The 18117-nt window shown below is 38.4% G+C and overlaps 1 protein-coding gene across 1 annotated transcript in view; it reads left to right on the top strand.

Moving 5' to 3' along the window:
• The window catches only part of LOC145778656 (uncharacterized), a 37514-nt gene that overhangs the window by 16284 nt on the left and 3113 nt on the right, over positions 1 to 18117 (top strand). The window contains exons 2-14 of the mRNA XM_082590192.1: positions 7559 to 7741; positions 8000 to 8083; positions 11698 to 11781; positions 12190 to 12440; positions 12803 to 12980; positions 13761 to 13968; positions 14052 to 14120; positions 14841 to 15808; positions 16388 to 16601; positions 16677 to 16796; positions 16988 to 17209; positions 17590 to 17806; positions 17899 to 18080. Coding sequence (XP_082446318.1) covers positions 7559 to 7741; positions 8000 to 8083; positions 11698 to 11781; positions 12190 to 12440; positions 12803 to 12980; positions 13761 to 13968; positions 14052 to 14120; positions 14841 to 15808; positions 16388 to 16601; positions 16677 to 16796; positions 16988 to 17209; positions 17590 to 17806; positions 17899 to 18080 — 2980 coding nt within the window. The remainder of the gene's footprint in view (positions 1 to 7558; positions 7742 to 7999; positions 8084 to 11697; positions 11782 to 12189; positions 12441 to 12802; positions 12981 to 13760; positions 13969 to 14051; positions 14121 to 14840; positions 15809 to 16387; positions 16602 to 16676; positions 16797 to 16987; positions 17210 to 17589; positions 17807 to 17898; positions 18081 to 18117) is intronic.

Here is an 18117-nt window from a genome sequence, read left to right as displayed (position 1 = left end):
AAACACTATCAGCGTACCTCCAGAAATGGAAGCTACAGCTCAGCAAGTCAAAGACAGTGTCGGCGGCCTTCCACCTTAACAACCGGGAGGCACAGCGTGAGATAAACATCAAGATTGATGGGGAACGCCTGCCCTACTGTGCCGAACCTACATACCTCGGCATAACCCTGGACAGGTCACTCACGTACCGCCGGCACTTGAAGTCACTGCGCAAAAAACTATCTACACGTGTCGCACTTTTGAGGCGATTGGCGGGTTCCGGCTGGGGAGCTGGTGCTAAAACTCTTCGTACAGCTACCCTAGCCCTTGTTCATTCCACCGCTGAGTACTGCGCGCCGGTCTGGTGTCGTAGTTCTCACACCCACCAGATTGATACCGCCATCAACGACTCACTGCGTACTGTGACTGGATGCCTGCGTCCCACTCCAACGGACTGTCTACCCATCCTAGCAGGCATCCAACCCGCTGAGCTACGCCGTAAAGGAGCCACGATTTCTCTCGCTCGCCGCGCTTTGGACCCCAACCATCTCCTCCATGCAACACTCAAGAGACCACCACCTATAAAGCAGCGGTTGAAATCAAGACGCCCCTTTGTGCCTGCCGCACAACAACTCCTTAAGAACGCAGAAGAACTTGATTTAAGTGCGGCACACTGGACGAACCACATGTGGAACACGGAGTGGCAAAATCACACCTCCACGCTCCGTGACTTCATACCCGACGCCGATCCCCGTCCACCAGGGATGTCCCTCGCAAGGCTTGCGTGGGTCAGGCTTAACCGCCTGCGAACTGGCGTCGGCCGCTTTCGTTCGGACATGCACAAGTGGGGCCTGGCTCCTTCATCAGAATGCGAGTGTGGTGCCACGGAACAGACCGCAGACCATGTCATCCACCACTGCCTAATCCACCGGCCTCCACACGGTGCGCATGGTCTGAGAATCCTGGACGACGAGACTGCTGAGTGGCTGAAGATTTCCTGCCCTCCAATCTAGCCTGGAAACATCGCTCATACGCCATCATCATCAACATAGTCTGTGTATTACTATTAGCCAGTACAATACACAACTTTTATTAAATGTGAGTGACTGAAATCTTCCTGGTCACTATTGTCAGCTTTCCCTTGAGAATCGCTAAAAGTGAAAACATGCCTATGTGATGTCATAATACCTTCAAAATGACTTACCACTGTTTAGCTCAGTCAAATACCTCCAGTTTCAGTCTAGTAAGTGCAGATCATTTCTAAGGCATTGTTCCCAGGTTCAGAATAAATAAGGTTAAATGTAAGGAGTCGTTACAGAGCACTTCTCCTATATCAAGACAAGGCTCCTAACCATTTTAATTGTGACAACTTAGGAATGGTGAATTACCTTAGACATTTAGTATGCTTTGTGGTGAAACATGCATAGAATCATATTTATCAATTGCAGAATGCAGTCCAGAATCAATACGTGTAGTTTGTATTCAGTTGGTAGGCTATTTAATCGAAAAAAAGTTTGCTAGGCTATGTCTTCTTATGCACAACATGACCCTCGGTATGTTCTACTCGCTACGGTTACCACAAAAGCAGATCAAGGTATCAAACGTAGCAAGTTACCAACCTACAAGCAAGTGATTTTCAAATTAATTCAAACAATTTTATCAGGAAGGCAGGTAATTACAGTACAGTTGAGCAAGTTTTTACGTTTTAGCCTACTTGTGAGCTAACATTTCTACAGTTGCAAAGCAAAAAATGTCAGAAAAAAATAATTTCTTTTTACAAGCAAGAATTTCAAATGAAGATTAAGAGAGACAAAGGCAAACCACTAAAAATATATATACAAGAATTTCAGAAAAAGCTTAGCAAAACCTTTCCTTTCTGGCCACGCAATGTAATGAAAAAAATAGCAATGAAGAAGACATGCTATTCCTTATCAGTATACAAGGCAACCGGGAAGCAAGTATGGCTGGAAAAGATAAAGTGTTAGAAGCAAAAGTTAAAAAGATCAGTACCAGGCCACAACAACAAGATAGACGAGTAGCAAAGCCGCCAAAGGAGGAGACCCGAGTTAATGGCATAAATAATGCTATTCATTTAGAAGCTGAGGATGAGGATGACGTGGACAACGAGCCATGCACATATTCAATGATTTGTGAGGTAGAGGAAAAACACTCTCATGATAGAAGATCAAAAACAGGAACAGCCATGTTCATTTCTCATGACATAATGAAATCTCCAGGATTAGTCTCTGCAGCAATCAGAAACAGCATTACACCAACTGCCTTATCTCTTACTCTCCATTCTATGGTTCAAGCCTGTTCTGGAGATGCTTTGAAGCTACATCTCCATCCATCTCAGTCACACAGACACAGAGTTGAAACAGCGCAACATATCTCATAAAAAATGCTCTCCGCATGGTCACCACCTGCTGTTGGTGCTGTACATTGGGATGGAAAGCTTCTGGAGACTTTAACCAGCAAGTAGAAGCAAGATGAAAATCTCCGAGTTTTGATATCTGGCATCGGTGGCATTAAATTGTTGGGTGTTCCAATAATTCCAACCCATTCAACAGAAACAGCTGGAGCACATGTGTCCAAAGTTACTATGCAGTTGCTTGAAGATTGGAATTGCAAAGATTTTGTTACATCTCTTGATTTTGACACAACAAGCTGTAATACAGGGCATTAAAACTGGTGCTTGTATACAACTTCAAGAAGATATAGGTCGCCCCTTACTTTAGGCTGCGTGTAGGCACCATGTGGGTGAAGTAATTCTTTTTAAGGTGAAAACCTGTGGTGAAATGATATGCTTTTATGTATTATAGAGTACTGAAATACAAATGTTAGAATGTCACTTCGTAATATCTAAAGTTTAACTCAAAAGCAATAAAGGAGTGTTTATATTAAATTTATTATGGTTAAAGCCTACACAGCGCTGTGGTAAACGGCATTAAAAGTATAAAACACTGATTTTCTAGTGTCAAATATGGTATGTTCTGAACAGGGTATTCATTCAAAGAATTTGCAATCCAAAGACACCATTTTTGAAACTTTTTGCAAAGTATGTTTCACAGATTTTGCCTAAACTTAGAACGTTTGCCATAATTCTGCAAAAATTTCAGAAATTCCATTGCACAAAGTATGCAAAATTACCCCTAAATTGACACACTTGTTTTAAGTGAAACCTAAGCTTCTGTTCACAGCATAAAAACTATAATTTGCAATAATTTACAAAAAATTAGCTGGTATCACATGAGCAATGAATATACAAAAATCACTCAAATTTTTTTTTAAACATAAATCACTCAATTTAATGTCAAAATTGAAATTTGGGAAAATCGATAATCCTATAAAAGTTTGATTGCAATCTGGACCCCCTAGACCTTATTCAATTTTGCTGAAACTTCATATTTAAGCTTTGTAGACCAAGCCTCACTTCCAAAAAAAAGTTAGGGTTGCTACAATCAAGTTTTAAATTTTACGGGGCATCAGCCGCACCCTAGTAGTCATGGTACGTCTGTCACGACTGGGTCCCGATATTGTAATGTGGTCGGCCTTTACATCATACAACCGATGGCCGGCCGCTTTAGTAGTGTCATCGAGGCCGACAGTTACAACACTGTCTTCTTTCTCTAGAAGTATATTAGCGACCATCTCCAAATTCATATGTGAGGCATCCTCCAAATACCTGTTGAGAGTTCTCCTACTTGGAAAAACAAAGGTCAAATCTTTGGTACATTTTCGTCGTTTTTGTGCAAGTGTCTCGGCTTCGGAGCTTCCGCTTGGAAGCGAAGAGATTAGTTCTTGGCTTTCAGAATCTGATTCATCATCATCTTCTTCATTTTCTTCAGTGCTCAAATCCCAGTTTTGATCAAATATCAAGTTAGCAGTTTGTACTATTGTACCCGCTAAATCTGCAGCACTCACTTTATAATCCGAGAAACATTGCATTGTACATCGCACTATTTTTTCGTTGAGTTTATTGCGACTTTCTCTGACTTTGACTTTTGGGAAACGATCACTGTAGAAGTCTTTGACACTGTCCAGAGTATCAAGTAAACTGGACGATTTCTTACTACGGGTAGTGATGGAAAAAGATGAAGACGTACGAAAGTTCAGATTATCCATTGAAAATTCCACATCTTGTTTCTGCTTATCGCTGATCATGATTGATTGATTTTCGCCATCAGCCAGAGACAATGATTCCTCATACTGCAACTTCCCACCCTCCATTTTTCGCATTGTAGAAGATTTCATTTCTCTTCTTTTCTTCTCAGCTGATAATTGGCGTGTATCTTGTCGGTGCTTTTGTTTTCGCCAGGAACTTGAAACAGTAGATAGACAAATAGCTTTATAACTTCCAAAGCAGTTATCACGGTAGAATTCTTCATCTTCTGGAGTCATTTTTACTCCAAACTGCTTCTCTAATTTCGCTTGATAGTCGCTGTTTTTTGTTCGAACATCGTATGCATTTTTAGTCATTCTCTCATTAAAACTTATTGCTTTACTAATCCACGCATCCGTTTTCTTGTACCTTGTATTGTTATCTTGTTTGCACAAATTTCTGAGAAGTTCATAATCCTTTTTGATCTTTTTGGATACCACGCTTTCATGCTCTGGGTATACGTTCTTTTCCACCCAATCTTTGCAAAGTTCAGTTGAAACTATTTTGCTGCTATCTACTAGTGTTAGTTGTTTTTGTCCTTTCTTTGTTTTGCATACATTTAACATGCGACCGAGGATGTATCTTCCATCGGGTAATTTACTCAACGTCTTTATTTCAGGTTCCTCATGGTAAACCATCCCATACAACGCTTTTTTCACAAAGTCACTTCGTGTATTAAGTATATAACTAGTTTCAGACATCACTGTTGATTATCTGTAATGACACAAAAAACGTACAACATCAAAAACAAAGGATATAGTTGATTAATCAACTCAAAAATGGTTCTGAAATTAAAAAGTAAGTATTTTTCCATAAAAAATACACAGTTTTAGCTATAACTGATATAAGCTATTATGTAGGCTATCACTGTTTTGACCTCATATTCGATATCAGTGACCCTAAAAACATAAAAAATGACATATTACATGACCTAGTAACTGGGTTTTTTTTTCGCTGAGACTTTTCGTTCATTTGTCCGAAATGACTTGAAAAAATTCGGTCAATTTTATTTATTTCGATCATTTTTAGTCATTTTTGGTCATATATAGTCAATTGACTATATATTTTTTCAGACATTTTGACCGAATTGACTATATTTTTTTCGGACATTCTGCTAAAAAATCGGTCAATGACCGATAAATGAGCAAAAAAAAAACCCAGCCTAGTAAGACATAATTATCAAATTTTATCTGAAAAATGCATGAATTTGGCGGCCATTTTGAATTTTTGCATTTTAGCAACCTAAGACATCATCCTAAGTCAAAAATTTCAACGGAGACGTGATCAGCGTGAAAATGGCCATAAAAAACACTCCTTGTAAAAAAAGTCATGTTGTTTGCCCAACCCTACTTATAAAGTGTTCGTTACAATTATTTCCGTTTTTCTTAAACGCTGGACTATCCAACCAACTGCAGCGCAACTTCTTGTTTTACGCTATGTCTCTCACTAGGTATCCGACAGAACAAAGCAATTCCGCAACAACGATGCGTGGAAAAAAAAGCGGTACTCACTGCATTGTTGTTGCTACGGCAACTGCCAAACAGCTGGCAATTCTTCGTTACGTCACAATCAAACTTCAGTTCCCGGTCAGCGTAAGAGAATGTGAATATGATATGATAATGAACATGACAATAAAATAACCGATACAAACTAAAGACGTACTACAACAATCGCGTTTACAAATGAAAATGCGGCAAATCCGAAGGCGCCACTTTAAAGATAACAGGTCACGAGTCACGCGCTTTTTAGGTCGCAAACGAAAACATAAAAGAAGTTTGTTTGGTTTAGCAGCGCTCATAGGATCGCAAGATGCAAGAAAGAAAACATCCAACCTATTAAAGCTTAATTGCTGCAGCGACGCTAAACGCAGTCTTTGTGAGAAAGACTAACCACACTTTTCGAAATTAGCGTCTGCAATTGCCGAGGTGATTGTAAGGACCACAAGATTACAAGCAAAAACTAATTTTCTTGGACTACACCAGACTAGGAGGTTGATTCAATTTTACTATTGCTGGATGTTTTATTTGGGTTACTTCCTACTTCGCCGGCGCTTAGACACGTGCCCAGCTGGGAGAATCTTTTATAAAAATATCACCCTATTTGCATTGATTTAACTCCAGTAGACGTCAAATTATTGTAAGCATCTACTCCTTGCTGCGCCTCGCTTTCCGTTATCTCGTTCAGCTGATACAGCATCTGATGATACCGATTCTGACTATAGTTCATCAAACAGACTTTGTGTTGCTCGCAGTGTCCCAATTGCGCCGAAATTATGTTGGCTTATAAGCTTACATAAATTGAGGCGATCTTCTCGCAGGGAGCTATTAATATGTTACTTGTACCTGGTTGAGCAAATAACGTTATTTTATGATAATTCAACGTCGCTACATGTCGAATTAATGTAAAACAAACGTAAATTTCTTATTGGGCATTGTTGTTACGCAATATAACCCGCCGGAAAAATTAAATCGATTTGCGCTGACTCGAACGTTGAATCAACCTAAAATTAACTTACTTTCCCCTCCCCGTGAATTTTTTAACGTGAATTACGGTAACAGCGTGCGTATCGCGCTGCTCGCTTTATCACTACTTTTGGTATTATTAGTTACATCACAACAAATCAAACAATGCGTTCGTAATAGACTACTCTAGTATATTTTTCGCTTCTCGTTTTACATGTTTTTGTACAATCTTTTCCTACTAAATATTCCCAGTAATTGCCGAGGCAATTTCAAATTTTGCCGTTTGGCCTCGGCAACGTTTTTGCCGAAGTAAAAATATGCTCATATCGAAGACTGAACCATTGCGAATTTGCAAACATACACATTCAATGAAATCTGTTTGAAAACTCTCGCCCACCCAGAATTCCTCTCTTCTTAGAAAAAATCGACGCCTATGCCCAAGTCTGATGGAACTTTGCACACATACTTTGTGGATATGCCAACTAACTTAATAGAAAATAGAGAAGTAATCAAATCATGTTTTCTTTGATGTTAAAAAAATGACGAAGGAAGAAGGCAAGCTCATGCTTAGGTCACTGGGTAACCATAGCCTCAGAGGCTAGAGTTACCACAGATGTTTATCATAGTATGAAAAGTTTTATAAAGCTTTAATAGTGAGTTTGCTTTGTTGAACCATAAACAATTAAACATGCAAAACAAAGTAACTTTGCAACAGGTTTAACACATTTTATTACAAAAAGAAATATAATATGATTTAAATTTTCGACACATAATTGTGTCCTCAAGAAGAATTACTTTATATCTGCAATACGGTACAAAAAGCATACCGTAATCTACAGTAAGTAAAAGTCCAATACTTTTAATCTATGTAAAAATGAGAATCTTATAGTTCTAGAATGAGAAAGCTTACGGTATGCTTTTGTTTTCCTTCACAAGATAAGTTTTACATTTTCAGAACAACATGTTGGCCGTTCATGGATGTGGTTGATGCTGAAGGATTGGGATTATGGGATTACCACACGAAGATAAAAGAGCCAATGTGGCTGAATAAAATTTTGGAAAAGTTTGATGATAAAGAATATTCCAGTTTTGCTGAGTTTGCCAGAGACTTTCGTATCATGGTTGAAAATTGTTATCGGTAAGCTCATAGGCTACTAATTTGTATTTGCTACCACTGGCTTTGTTAGCTTAGCTTTCCTTACCCCCTAGTCAGCAGCAGCTTTTAATTAAAATAGTTTATGGGTAGTACTGTAGTACTTATCAGGAATTATTGATATCTGTAAATTTGTGATTACAAAACTTAGTTCATTCTTCTTTGCCTATTTAAGTGACTTTATAGGTACATCTTGCTTGTTTCAGACTTTCAAACTTAATCAAACAAAGTCTTATTTAATAGATACAATACTACGGAACATCCTATTTCTAAAAAAGCGAAGCGCTTAGAGATGTTGTTTGAAGGAAAACTTGCACTTCTTAAAAAGTAAGTCGATGTCCCTACGATCTTACACTACCATGCTTTGTTGTTCTTGTGGGTGAAACAATGGTGAAAACATATTTCTGTTTCTCATTATAACCAACTTGATATCATCAAATTAGCAAATATAGCAATCAGGAACCATTCTAAAAATAAATATTGAAGCTTTTGTTTTGAAATCAGACTTACGGGTTTATTTGGACTTGTATGCGATATTTAGAATTTATTTGAAATTGTTTACTTACCTTTTGATGTGAGATGTTTGAGTTTCTCTGTTGAAAGTAAAACTCGGCCTGAAGTAGCCTAGTCATTCAGTTTTCACCAATCTCGTTTGCATAAGTAACTTCACTAAACCAGATGGCTATTAGGGTGGATCAAAAAAAACGAATTTTTAGGTTCAGCTTAGTGCATCTGCCAAAAGATGCAGTTTGGGCTATCTTTTACATTGGTACTTAAAAAAACATTTTTTGACCCCGTTTGACCCCTATCCAAGAGCTCTCTAGTGACCGCCGAGGCAAAATTCCTTAAATTGACTATAATTTTTTTTCTAGTGGGTGCAGGCTAGTGGTTTTGGTGTCTATCCCCACTAAATCAAGTCTCTGAGGGAAGTCATTTCTGCAGTCTAAAATCATCTATGGGCTAGCAAAATGACATCAGAGCCTTTATTCAGCAAAAATGCTTGAAACAGTTGGAAATTTATTGTTTTTTTTAAAAAAGGGCAAAGAAAAACAAATTCATAATGCTTCTAAAGGTATTGCTGTTAATACACTGAAGCAAACATATAAAAGCAAACAATTACCGTATGAAGTTAATTGCAAAAATGTTGCCTTTAATTTGTGCATCCAATTATCCATAGCATTACAGTAATGGACACAAAATGCATGACAACGGGTTCAGGCGAAATCAGTATGTTAGTGTTTTGTTGAGGAGCTTATATCAAGTCCTGCAGACATATCATTCTTAAAAGGAATGATGACAGACAGGACAGCCACAATAGCCGGATTTGACTCTATTTTATTCGCACGAGTCAGAAGGAAAGAAAGTAGGATTCTTAGTGCAGAAAAACGACAAAAACACTCTAAAAAAAGAAACGCAAAAACTGCTTTTACTGTAGCTCTTAAAATAAGGAACTTCTCTGGTCAGGTTGTTTGCATCACTTTGGTGAAATCGTTGTGTCATGTATCTTTGAAGATTTGAAGCTAGAGGTTTTAAAATAACCAGAAATGAGCATCTTCATGAGACTCCGCAATAACTGGGGTTCTATTCCACAGTGGCTAACTTCTAAGTACACTGGATATCAACAGCTTTCCAGTAACAACACACGATCTCATTCAGAACCTCAAAGATGACGTTGTTCAACTTGCACAAAGCAAATACAAGTTCATTTGAGGCGACTATAAATAACTTATGAACTTGTGCAATGTGCATTGCTTATATCAGTCCTGGTCTACAAAATGTGAAATTCTACCGTTCTGGGGCCACACACAAGGCCAGATGGATGGCCAAATTGATTCATTCCTATTAATTGGTGCTACTGGAAAATCAAATAGCTAAGTTACCTAAGGGAACTATCACATCAGGTTCACAAGTGGCTAAACTGAAAGATCTCATGAATTTTATTTCCCTCGTCTACTGTATATATTGGTTTCGGTGTAGTGTTGCTGTAGATGCTCCTTGGAACCGTTTGACTATGTACAAGAACATTCTCAGATATGGAGCAGTGCATAAGTTGATATCAGATGCTGCTGAACGTAGCTTCAAACGTCAATTTTGGTATCTCTCTGCTGAGATGGTACCACTGGACTGGCACTGTTCAGCTCTGAAGTTCAGGAAGAGGTAAACATCAGATGGCTGATGAACTTATACATGTAAAACCTACAGATCCTGTTTTTACACCAGCAGATCGGTTTGGCACTGGCCAGCTACGGACCACGTTTTCCATCAGAAATCAATCTGGAATCAAAACTGACAGATTTTATCACAAAGGACACTCGGTTCTTTTTCTCTGTTTTAGAGATAAATGATGATTTTCTTCCTTTATCAGTAGAGAAATGGTCTGAATCAGAGTCGTACCAGAAAGCTGTTTACAATGTGGCTGAACATGGAGTTAAACTGAGCACCGATCACCTACATTGTGCCAGAAACGAGGAACACTATCAAAACACTTCACAAATAGTGGAAGCTAACAGAAAAGACACACCTAGTTTGAGAAAGGAAAAAAACTAATATCCTCTTGCACAGATTAGACTAGTCGATCACATTGCCTTCTGTGACAAAATGTGTTAGTAAAAGTTTACAGTTACTGTATACATACAGATTCAATACCAGGCTTTCATGTAGCAAACTTACTAGCCTATATTGGTAACTTTCTATGGTATTTGATCTATTTCGAGTGTGAAATTAGAATTTTAGACCACTTCCGCTCACTGGAGTTGTATTTTTAGCTACCGTATTCCAACGCGTGAAAAATGTGAATTCACAGACAACTCGTATAGACAAGCATGTTCTTTTAATTCCCTGTACGATAGATAGTCGAACAGGCAAAAGTTTTATGCATATTATTTTGTTGAAACATACAAATTCTATTGAGAAGCGTGAAAATACCGGTAATTCAATATTTACTTAATGGCAAACCTAAAAATTTGAATGGGATGGTGGCCCACATAAACGTGCCCCAATTCTACTGATTTTTGGACCAGCAAAGATTCTTGGCTAGTGGAACAATCTCACAAATCTACAAGTCAATAGTACAAAAAAAAGTAAAAAACAAAGGGGTTGAGTGCACACTACCCAGGATGTGTTCAATGGGATGCTTATTCAGAAGCCAAATGCAAGTTTTGCCTCTATTAAACATTATATAAACTCAATTAAGTTAAGTGTGATCAGATACTTACAAACATTGAAATAAACAATATCTAAAGCTGTAATAAATGCAATAGTTAAGTTTACACTATCAAATAAATATATATGCGGCATGCAGCTGCACTATCGTATGCTTCTGTAGTCTATTGGACCTCATATCACCTCAACCACCTCATTGGACTAGAGGCCAGTTTGCACATAAATGGTCACATCCTCGTGTGTTTTACCTAGGTTACACTTTTTTTAGTATTTCATCCATAAAACTGCCCAAAATATCTAAAAATGCCATTTCTTTCCCATAAAATGCCTTTTTTAGAGCAAAAATGTCATTATGCAATTTTGGCTGCCCATGCATCATTTTAGACTGCAGAAGTGACTTCCTAAGACTTGATTTAGTGGGGTTAGACACCAAAATCATTAGCCTGCACCCACTAGAAAAAGTATTATGGCTAATTTAACGATTTTTGCCTTGGCGGCCACTAGAGCGCTCTTGGATAGGGGTCAAACGGGGTCAAAAAATGTTTTTTCAAGTACCAATGTAAAAGATAGCCCAAACTGCATCTTTTGGCAGATGCACTAAGCTGAACTCAAAAATTCGTTTTTTTTGATCCACCCTAATGGCTATGCCTCGGCGCTGCTGGTCTTTTATGAACATTGTGACCTTGAAGATATCTCAATAGACTTTATATAGACATCATGTATAAGCATAAGATATGAGAATTGGATTTTTACTAAATACGAGTTTCACGAATTTTCAGAGGAATTAGAGAGAATGCTACCATTGCTAAAACATCTAATGGAAGATTTGCAACTTTGGCAGACGAAGGAAGTTCTACGATGCGGTAATTCGATTTCAATTGCTTTCAATTATTTTACACAAAACTTAGCAGTTCACGCAACATTTTCAGCAACCGAGCTATAGTGAAATCAGTGAATCGAATTTAGTTGATTCATAGCAACTCTTTGACTAAATAAAGTACAAACATTTGTAATTTCAGTTAAACAATATATCAAACAAAAACATGTCAAACAAAAATAATAACACAATCATTGTGTCGTCTGCATCGTGTGACTGTCAACTGGGCCACTGGCACCAATTGTAAATCTGTAGGACAGAATGTGTAGCAATTGAACCTGTGGAATCAACGTTGAACTGATTCAAATTTTAAAACAGTGTTATCAAGAAGGACTAGCCTTTTCAGGAACAACGGCAGCAACATGCTTAGTCTTAGTGACGTTTGCGTTTTTAGGTCTGGTCGGATAAGTATCCCTGCCAATGGTGCAGGTCGTGAGGCAGATGGTGAAAGCCAGGGACGTTTGGTTTACGACTTTGTTCGCTGCGAAGAAGCTACATTGGCCGAAGACGAACGTCAAGCTAGCTATCGTGAACGAAAACAACAGCAGACCCTCTATCAACAGTTTGCTGCTGCTTTTGTGTCTTCACTGGAATCTCGTGAAGACTCAAAGCACATTAAAAGATGTCACCATCTTCCGGAAATAGGCAAGCTATTCTGCAGCAATAAATCTCAAGATTATTGCAGCAAACTACCCAGACAGCAAAATATGTCATTTATACATGGATTCAACGTCTGCGTTCGTTGAATCGATCTAAAAATGACGGATTTAGCTGTCTGGGTAGTTCTCAAATATCGTTCTTTAACACATCGCTGTCAAACTTCAAACGGTTTTGTGGACTTGTTATTAACTTCAGGCATGCGTCTTCCGAACTAATCAAACTATAATAATCTTGTCCTCGAACTTACCAACATTGAGGTGGTTGCTATAATTTGTGATACAGATTTTGCTATCCTCATTTTTGCTTGTTTGACATTCAAGTAAATTGCTAACTCGTACAATTGACAGGACTGTTTTTGCATTTGAATGAATCCACTCTGCGTCTGCCTGCTCTGGCGATGTACAGCCTGGAGATGAGTCTTCTCATCCCTTCAGACTCGCTCTATCTTGCCAAGATTATGACCTCTTTTCTTTGTACTTATTTCGAAAGAAGTTTGATCAATCAGCGAAATCCCATGGCCTTTAAGTAAGTCTAATGCCGCCTGGTTGTTTTCAACCTATTTTTAGGTTCCTTTGACTGCAAACTAAACTGACCCAATTTCAAGACGTTGTACGTAACATTCTGCATTAATTTATTATTGTCTTTTACACATGTTCTTTCAAATGGTTTTTGTTTCGAATTTTATGACTATTCTTTTGCTTGTGCCGTTATATTAACGACGCCAGAATGTATGTAGTTTAACTTTTTACATCACCCGGTAGTAGTTTAGCGTGATAGTCAAAATAGCATACTATCCCTTAAGTTAAAATCGACAATCTTGTTCTTTCTTTTGTATTTCTGTCAATATAATTGCTAAATAGTGTCTGATACACGGCTTTGTTTTTCACAAAATACTCAGTTTTCCTTCACACTATAGCTAAGCGATCTTACTAGGCTTACAAATATACTAACTTTGCGTATATCAAGAAAATGAAATATCTTTTGACAGGTGTCAAACCCACAACAGTGATTGATATGAACGACTCGGTTACGTGTCTTGTAATACAAACGAATTTATTTTCACACGAGTCAGTTCAATCATAAACAGCTAAAAATCGATTTCGATCAGCTAGCAGCTAGATCATTTTCAAAATAAGCTTAACTGAAGATGATCTAGCTGATCGAAATCGAATTTTAGCTGTTTATAATTGAACTGACTTGCGTGAAAATAAATTTGTTTGTGTAACTTTGCGTATATGATATATAATATATATTTGTTTAATTGTAGCAGACACGCCTTCATTGCTGATACTCTTTTCATTTTAGGACGTGGGAAAGGCGTCTGAAACAACGTTTAGAAAAATGGTATGAGACTGTGTCCAAATACGATTCTTACATCTATGCTGCTGATAAACTCTGCATTGGAGTGGATTTTTTCCATGAAATGAAATGGAGAAATCCGTTCATTTCTGATGACGGAAAAGAAAAGTCGTTTCTCGACCTGACCTACGATGAAAAAGCTGCTATAATTAAAGTTGGTATAATCTTTTCTACGCATCCTTTGCCGTTGTTTGCAGTTCAAATATATATATCTGCAACTTTGTTATGGTTTTTCAGGCTGTCTGCGACAACATGACATCATTTCAAAGTGTGCAAAACAACATTGCATCTCTTCCCTGTGAGCAGGTACTTTGTGTTAATACTTTACTGATACGACAGTCGATCCTTTTACTTGGACCAGCTGTAATCTGACTTGATTGGAACCAATTGTGCTGGTCTCCAATTCAAATTCGTTTCCCTGTGCAACACTTTCCTCTTGATTTGTTTATTACCCGAATAGACCTAAATGAATCATTCTCTGTCTAGATTCTAAAGCCTTTATAAATATAATTTTCTTCATCCTTGCACGTTTTTGTTTGTGAGATGGTAAACATAACATTCCATCCCAACAACGTCAAAATCCAGAAACATTACAGAAGTTAGACATTGCTTAACTAGAACTACCAAAAACAGTAACGAAATGAATTACAAAATTGCCTGAGACAACCGCAAGTCGTACCAATCTTATTGGGTTCCCATGTGCTTTGATTAAATTGATTCGGCTTAATTACCCAAAGTTTGTTACCGTGATCTTCTCCATCAACAAGTGGGATAATATATAATAAAGAAGGCATGTTGTATTTTTGTCCTGAAGCATTGCTTTTGCTGTGTAGTATGTACTGTGTATGGTATGATTTTCCATTGTATGTAAGTATGCCTTTTTCTCCGGTAAAGCGTAGTTGGAAGATCGCTTGTGTAAGTTTTGTGACTGATAGTCTAATCATCGGTCATTTAAAATGTAATAGAATCAATCATTTGCAATAACAACGATGCCGCAGTTTATTGTTCAATTCCCGTTGTCTTCAGAGTCGGGTTATGTCGCTTGGTTACGATGTCGCCGGCAACGAATACACTTACTTTCCACAATTTTGCGGTGACGATGTGCGAGTCTATCGGCACCGTCGGTATGGAGAGCCGCCTGTGTTCGACTCCCCGGATCCCTCAGCCGTTCTCAAAGATCACAGTAGCAATCTTCATAATGATGAAGAAAAACTGAAACGAGATAACGATGAAAGCTGTGCACCAGGGAATGAGTTATTTGAGGATAAAATAACACAAGATAATGATACGGAAACAGAACCGGGTGAAAAAGATGCGAAGTCTATTGATATGCCGGAATCACCACAGGTGATGTCCGAAACGGTAGACCTTCAAAAGAATGAAACTGTGAAAGAAACTGCTGTGGACAAAGATAATTTGTTATTATCTAAAGAGGCTACAAATGACTTGTCAACGTCTCAAGAGTCTCTCACGTCAGCTGAGCCTAACTGTAAGAAAACGTTATTGTGCAAATCACCAGGAAAGATTGAGAATAACGAAGAAATGGCAAGCGATGTTGAGAAATGTTATTTAGACGAAGATTCTCAAGAATCTTTTGTCAAGAATAAATTAGAAAACTGTGTAGAAACATCAGACGTTATGGATACTGATGTAACGCTAACCAGCAACTCGGTTGCCAACTCCACTGTGCCCGCCCCCGATCAACATTGTGAAGAAATCACTGTTATCGACCAAGCTCATGCCAAGAGCGAATTGATTCAACCATTGTGTGTTGAAAGTGACATAAACAAAACACAAAATAGTGCATCATACGTCGAATCTTCCAACGATTCTTCAGTCAAGAAAGATTCTTCAAACCACAAAGAAAACACTCACTCTACATCAAGTCCCGTTGCCGATAATTTGACACTACCAGAAAAAAACAACGATTCCTTTCGTCTATACAAAACTCCTCAAAAGTCATCATCACGAAAGAAAGTTCAAAAGATAAAAATGTAAGAAATTGTTCATTTGTTAAATTTCACTCATGCTTGAATGTGTTTTTAATGATTATGATGTCATACGAGACGACGTCATATTGATCACCGAGTGAAGAGTAAGATGGAATAAAATGTTATAAATTCTTCCAAAGCACATTCGTATGTTGTTACATTTTATGTTAGTGTACAATGTACATTGTTTTACGTTGTATTGACTTATAAATTTGCAGTGAAATACACTCTTTACCTTTTCTTCCAAACCAAAATGGTTTCTTTTAACGCTTTCTTTGCTTCATGATTGCCTCACACACTCAGTTATGTGTGTGCACTGTACAGTGAAACAAATTTGGTAAGCTAATCACCGCGTACTGGATTTGGTGAAATTTTTGAATTCTGCTGGTAATTGGAATTCACTTGATGATGTTCACTTGTGTGTTTGTGTTCCTTGCCGATGATTCCCAGACAGTAAAGCAATCGTTTTTTGAGATTGATTCAACGTCTAAAAACATTGAATCAATGTAAAAAACGGTTTCTTTGCTGCCTGGGTTGTTCCACAAATCATGACCAATAAGTCTCACAAGCAATTTTGTTCAGAATCACTGAAGATCCAGCCACCTCTCCTCTGCGTCGTAGCTCACGGAAACGTAACACGGTCAACTACACGTCGATGCTGGTAGCTTCCGAACCCCCAACCGTCGTTTCACCCGAACCCGACAATGGCGATAATAACTTTGTGCCAACAAAAAAACAAAAACGGACCAAAACAGCAAAATACACAAGAAAAGCCGCAAAAATAGCCAAGGTTGAGGTAAGATTTTACTTTAGAATGTGTTGTTTTAAACTATTTTTACATGCAGAACAATGCACTCTTTTTTTTTTAAAGGAACCTAAAGAAGAATATGGTTCTGTTGATTTTGAGTTGGTTTGTGATGGGCTTTGTTCGCTAAGACAGCTTATCACTTCAGTGGAACAAGAGCATCAAGACGCGATTACAGATAACAAAGTAAGTGTTTTGTATATACAGATTTTTCAAGGGAAAACGTGAGAATGTGACCACGACATGTCCATGCTCATTGCTCAAGGTCTGTCGATGACGACTATTCGCTCCGATCAGGTTATTTTCAACGGGACGTAATACGACATTGAATAATCTCTAGATTAAACCACGGAGTAAAACTTTATCTTTAAATTTAGCCTCGAATTGTTGTGAACAACGTTGCGTCACTCCTGGAGAAGCTTGAGTGGCTAGTAGGCGAATTACGTTCTTTTGAAACTCATCTTGAGAAGGCGAGATTTGATGCTAGAATCCAGCTGAAGCGAGAGCACGACATGATATTTCGTGATGCGACCACCGGAAAAGCTATTCACTCTACATCACCGGATGTTGATCCCTGGGAAGATGAAATCCTGAGCAAGGTCATTATATTGCTAAGTATTTATCATTCGACGAGAAACAAGTAGTTTTCTTTTTTGCTGTGCGTGGTAAATTTAGATTTTGATTGCGTGGAAGGAAAGGCAAAGGAGCCAACCCTGATTTTAACCCAATATATGTATCATATTATGAGGTATCTCTAAAACGCATCTGCTTGCTCTAGATGAGCGTCTTTTGACACCCGGGTTAGACGTTCTCACCACTTTGTCACGCAGCGATGATTACCCAGTCAGCTGATCAGTCCCTTTTTACAGCGTCTGCAGACGTTGATTCAATGTAAAAAAAGGGCTGATTTGCTGGCTGGTGATTGACCACAGTGCTTGAGTTATTTTACATGTTTAATTCGATAATATTTTCATTCCAGAACACCTTGGTGCAAGGAGAGAACGCGTCCACTTACAGCACTCCTCCTGCTTCCATTTATCTCGAAGAGAGTGATGAGGAGAGTGACAGGGAGATTCGTAGGAGCAAGCGCAGACCGAAGAGATACGAATCGGATGAAGATTTTGTTCTTGATTCGACCGAGAACTCACCTTCCTATCAAGTGTCCACCACTTTCTTGTACGACGAATTTGACGAAGGTTCGTAACAGCGAAAGCTAGCAACGTGGAAGGATGTGAGCTTTTATCATGCCTTTGCGTATTCACCTTGAATCAACTCAGCTTATTTTCAGATCGACTGCGGTTGGTCCCTGCTGCACTGGATGAATTGGAGGTGCGCCTCCAGAAACAAGCACAAACTCTTCAGAAGATGATCGGAGGAGGTAGAGTTACTCGTCAGAGCGAATTCAAAGAAGCAAACCAGTTGTTGACCAACGAACGTAGGACAAGGCAACGAAGCAAAAAAGAAAACAAGGTATGTCAGTCGTGTTGCTTTTCGCAGTTCTTGCGTT

The sequence above is a fragment of the Aplidium turbinatum genome, chromosome 10 (assembly GCF_918807975.1).
Source record: "Aplidium turbinatum chromosome 10, kaAplTurb1.1, whole genome shotgun sequence".
Taxonomy (NCBI): domain Eukaryota; kingdom Metazoa; phylum Chordata; class Ascidiacea; order Aplousobranchia; family Polyclinidae; genus Aplidium; species Aplidium turbinatum.
This window is presented reverse-complemented; position numbering and strand designations above follow the sequence as displayed.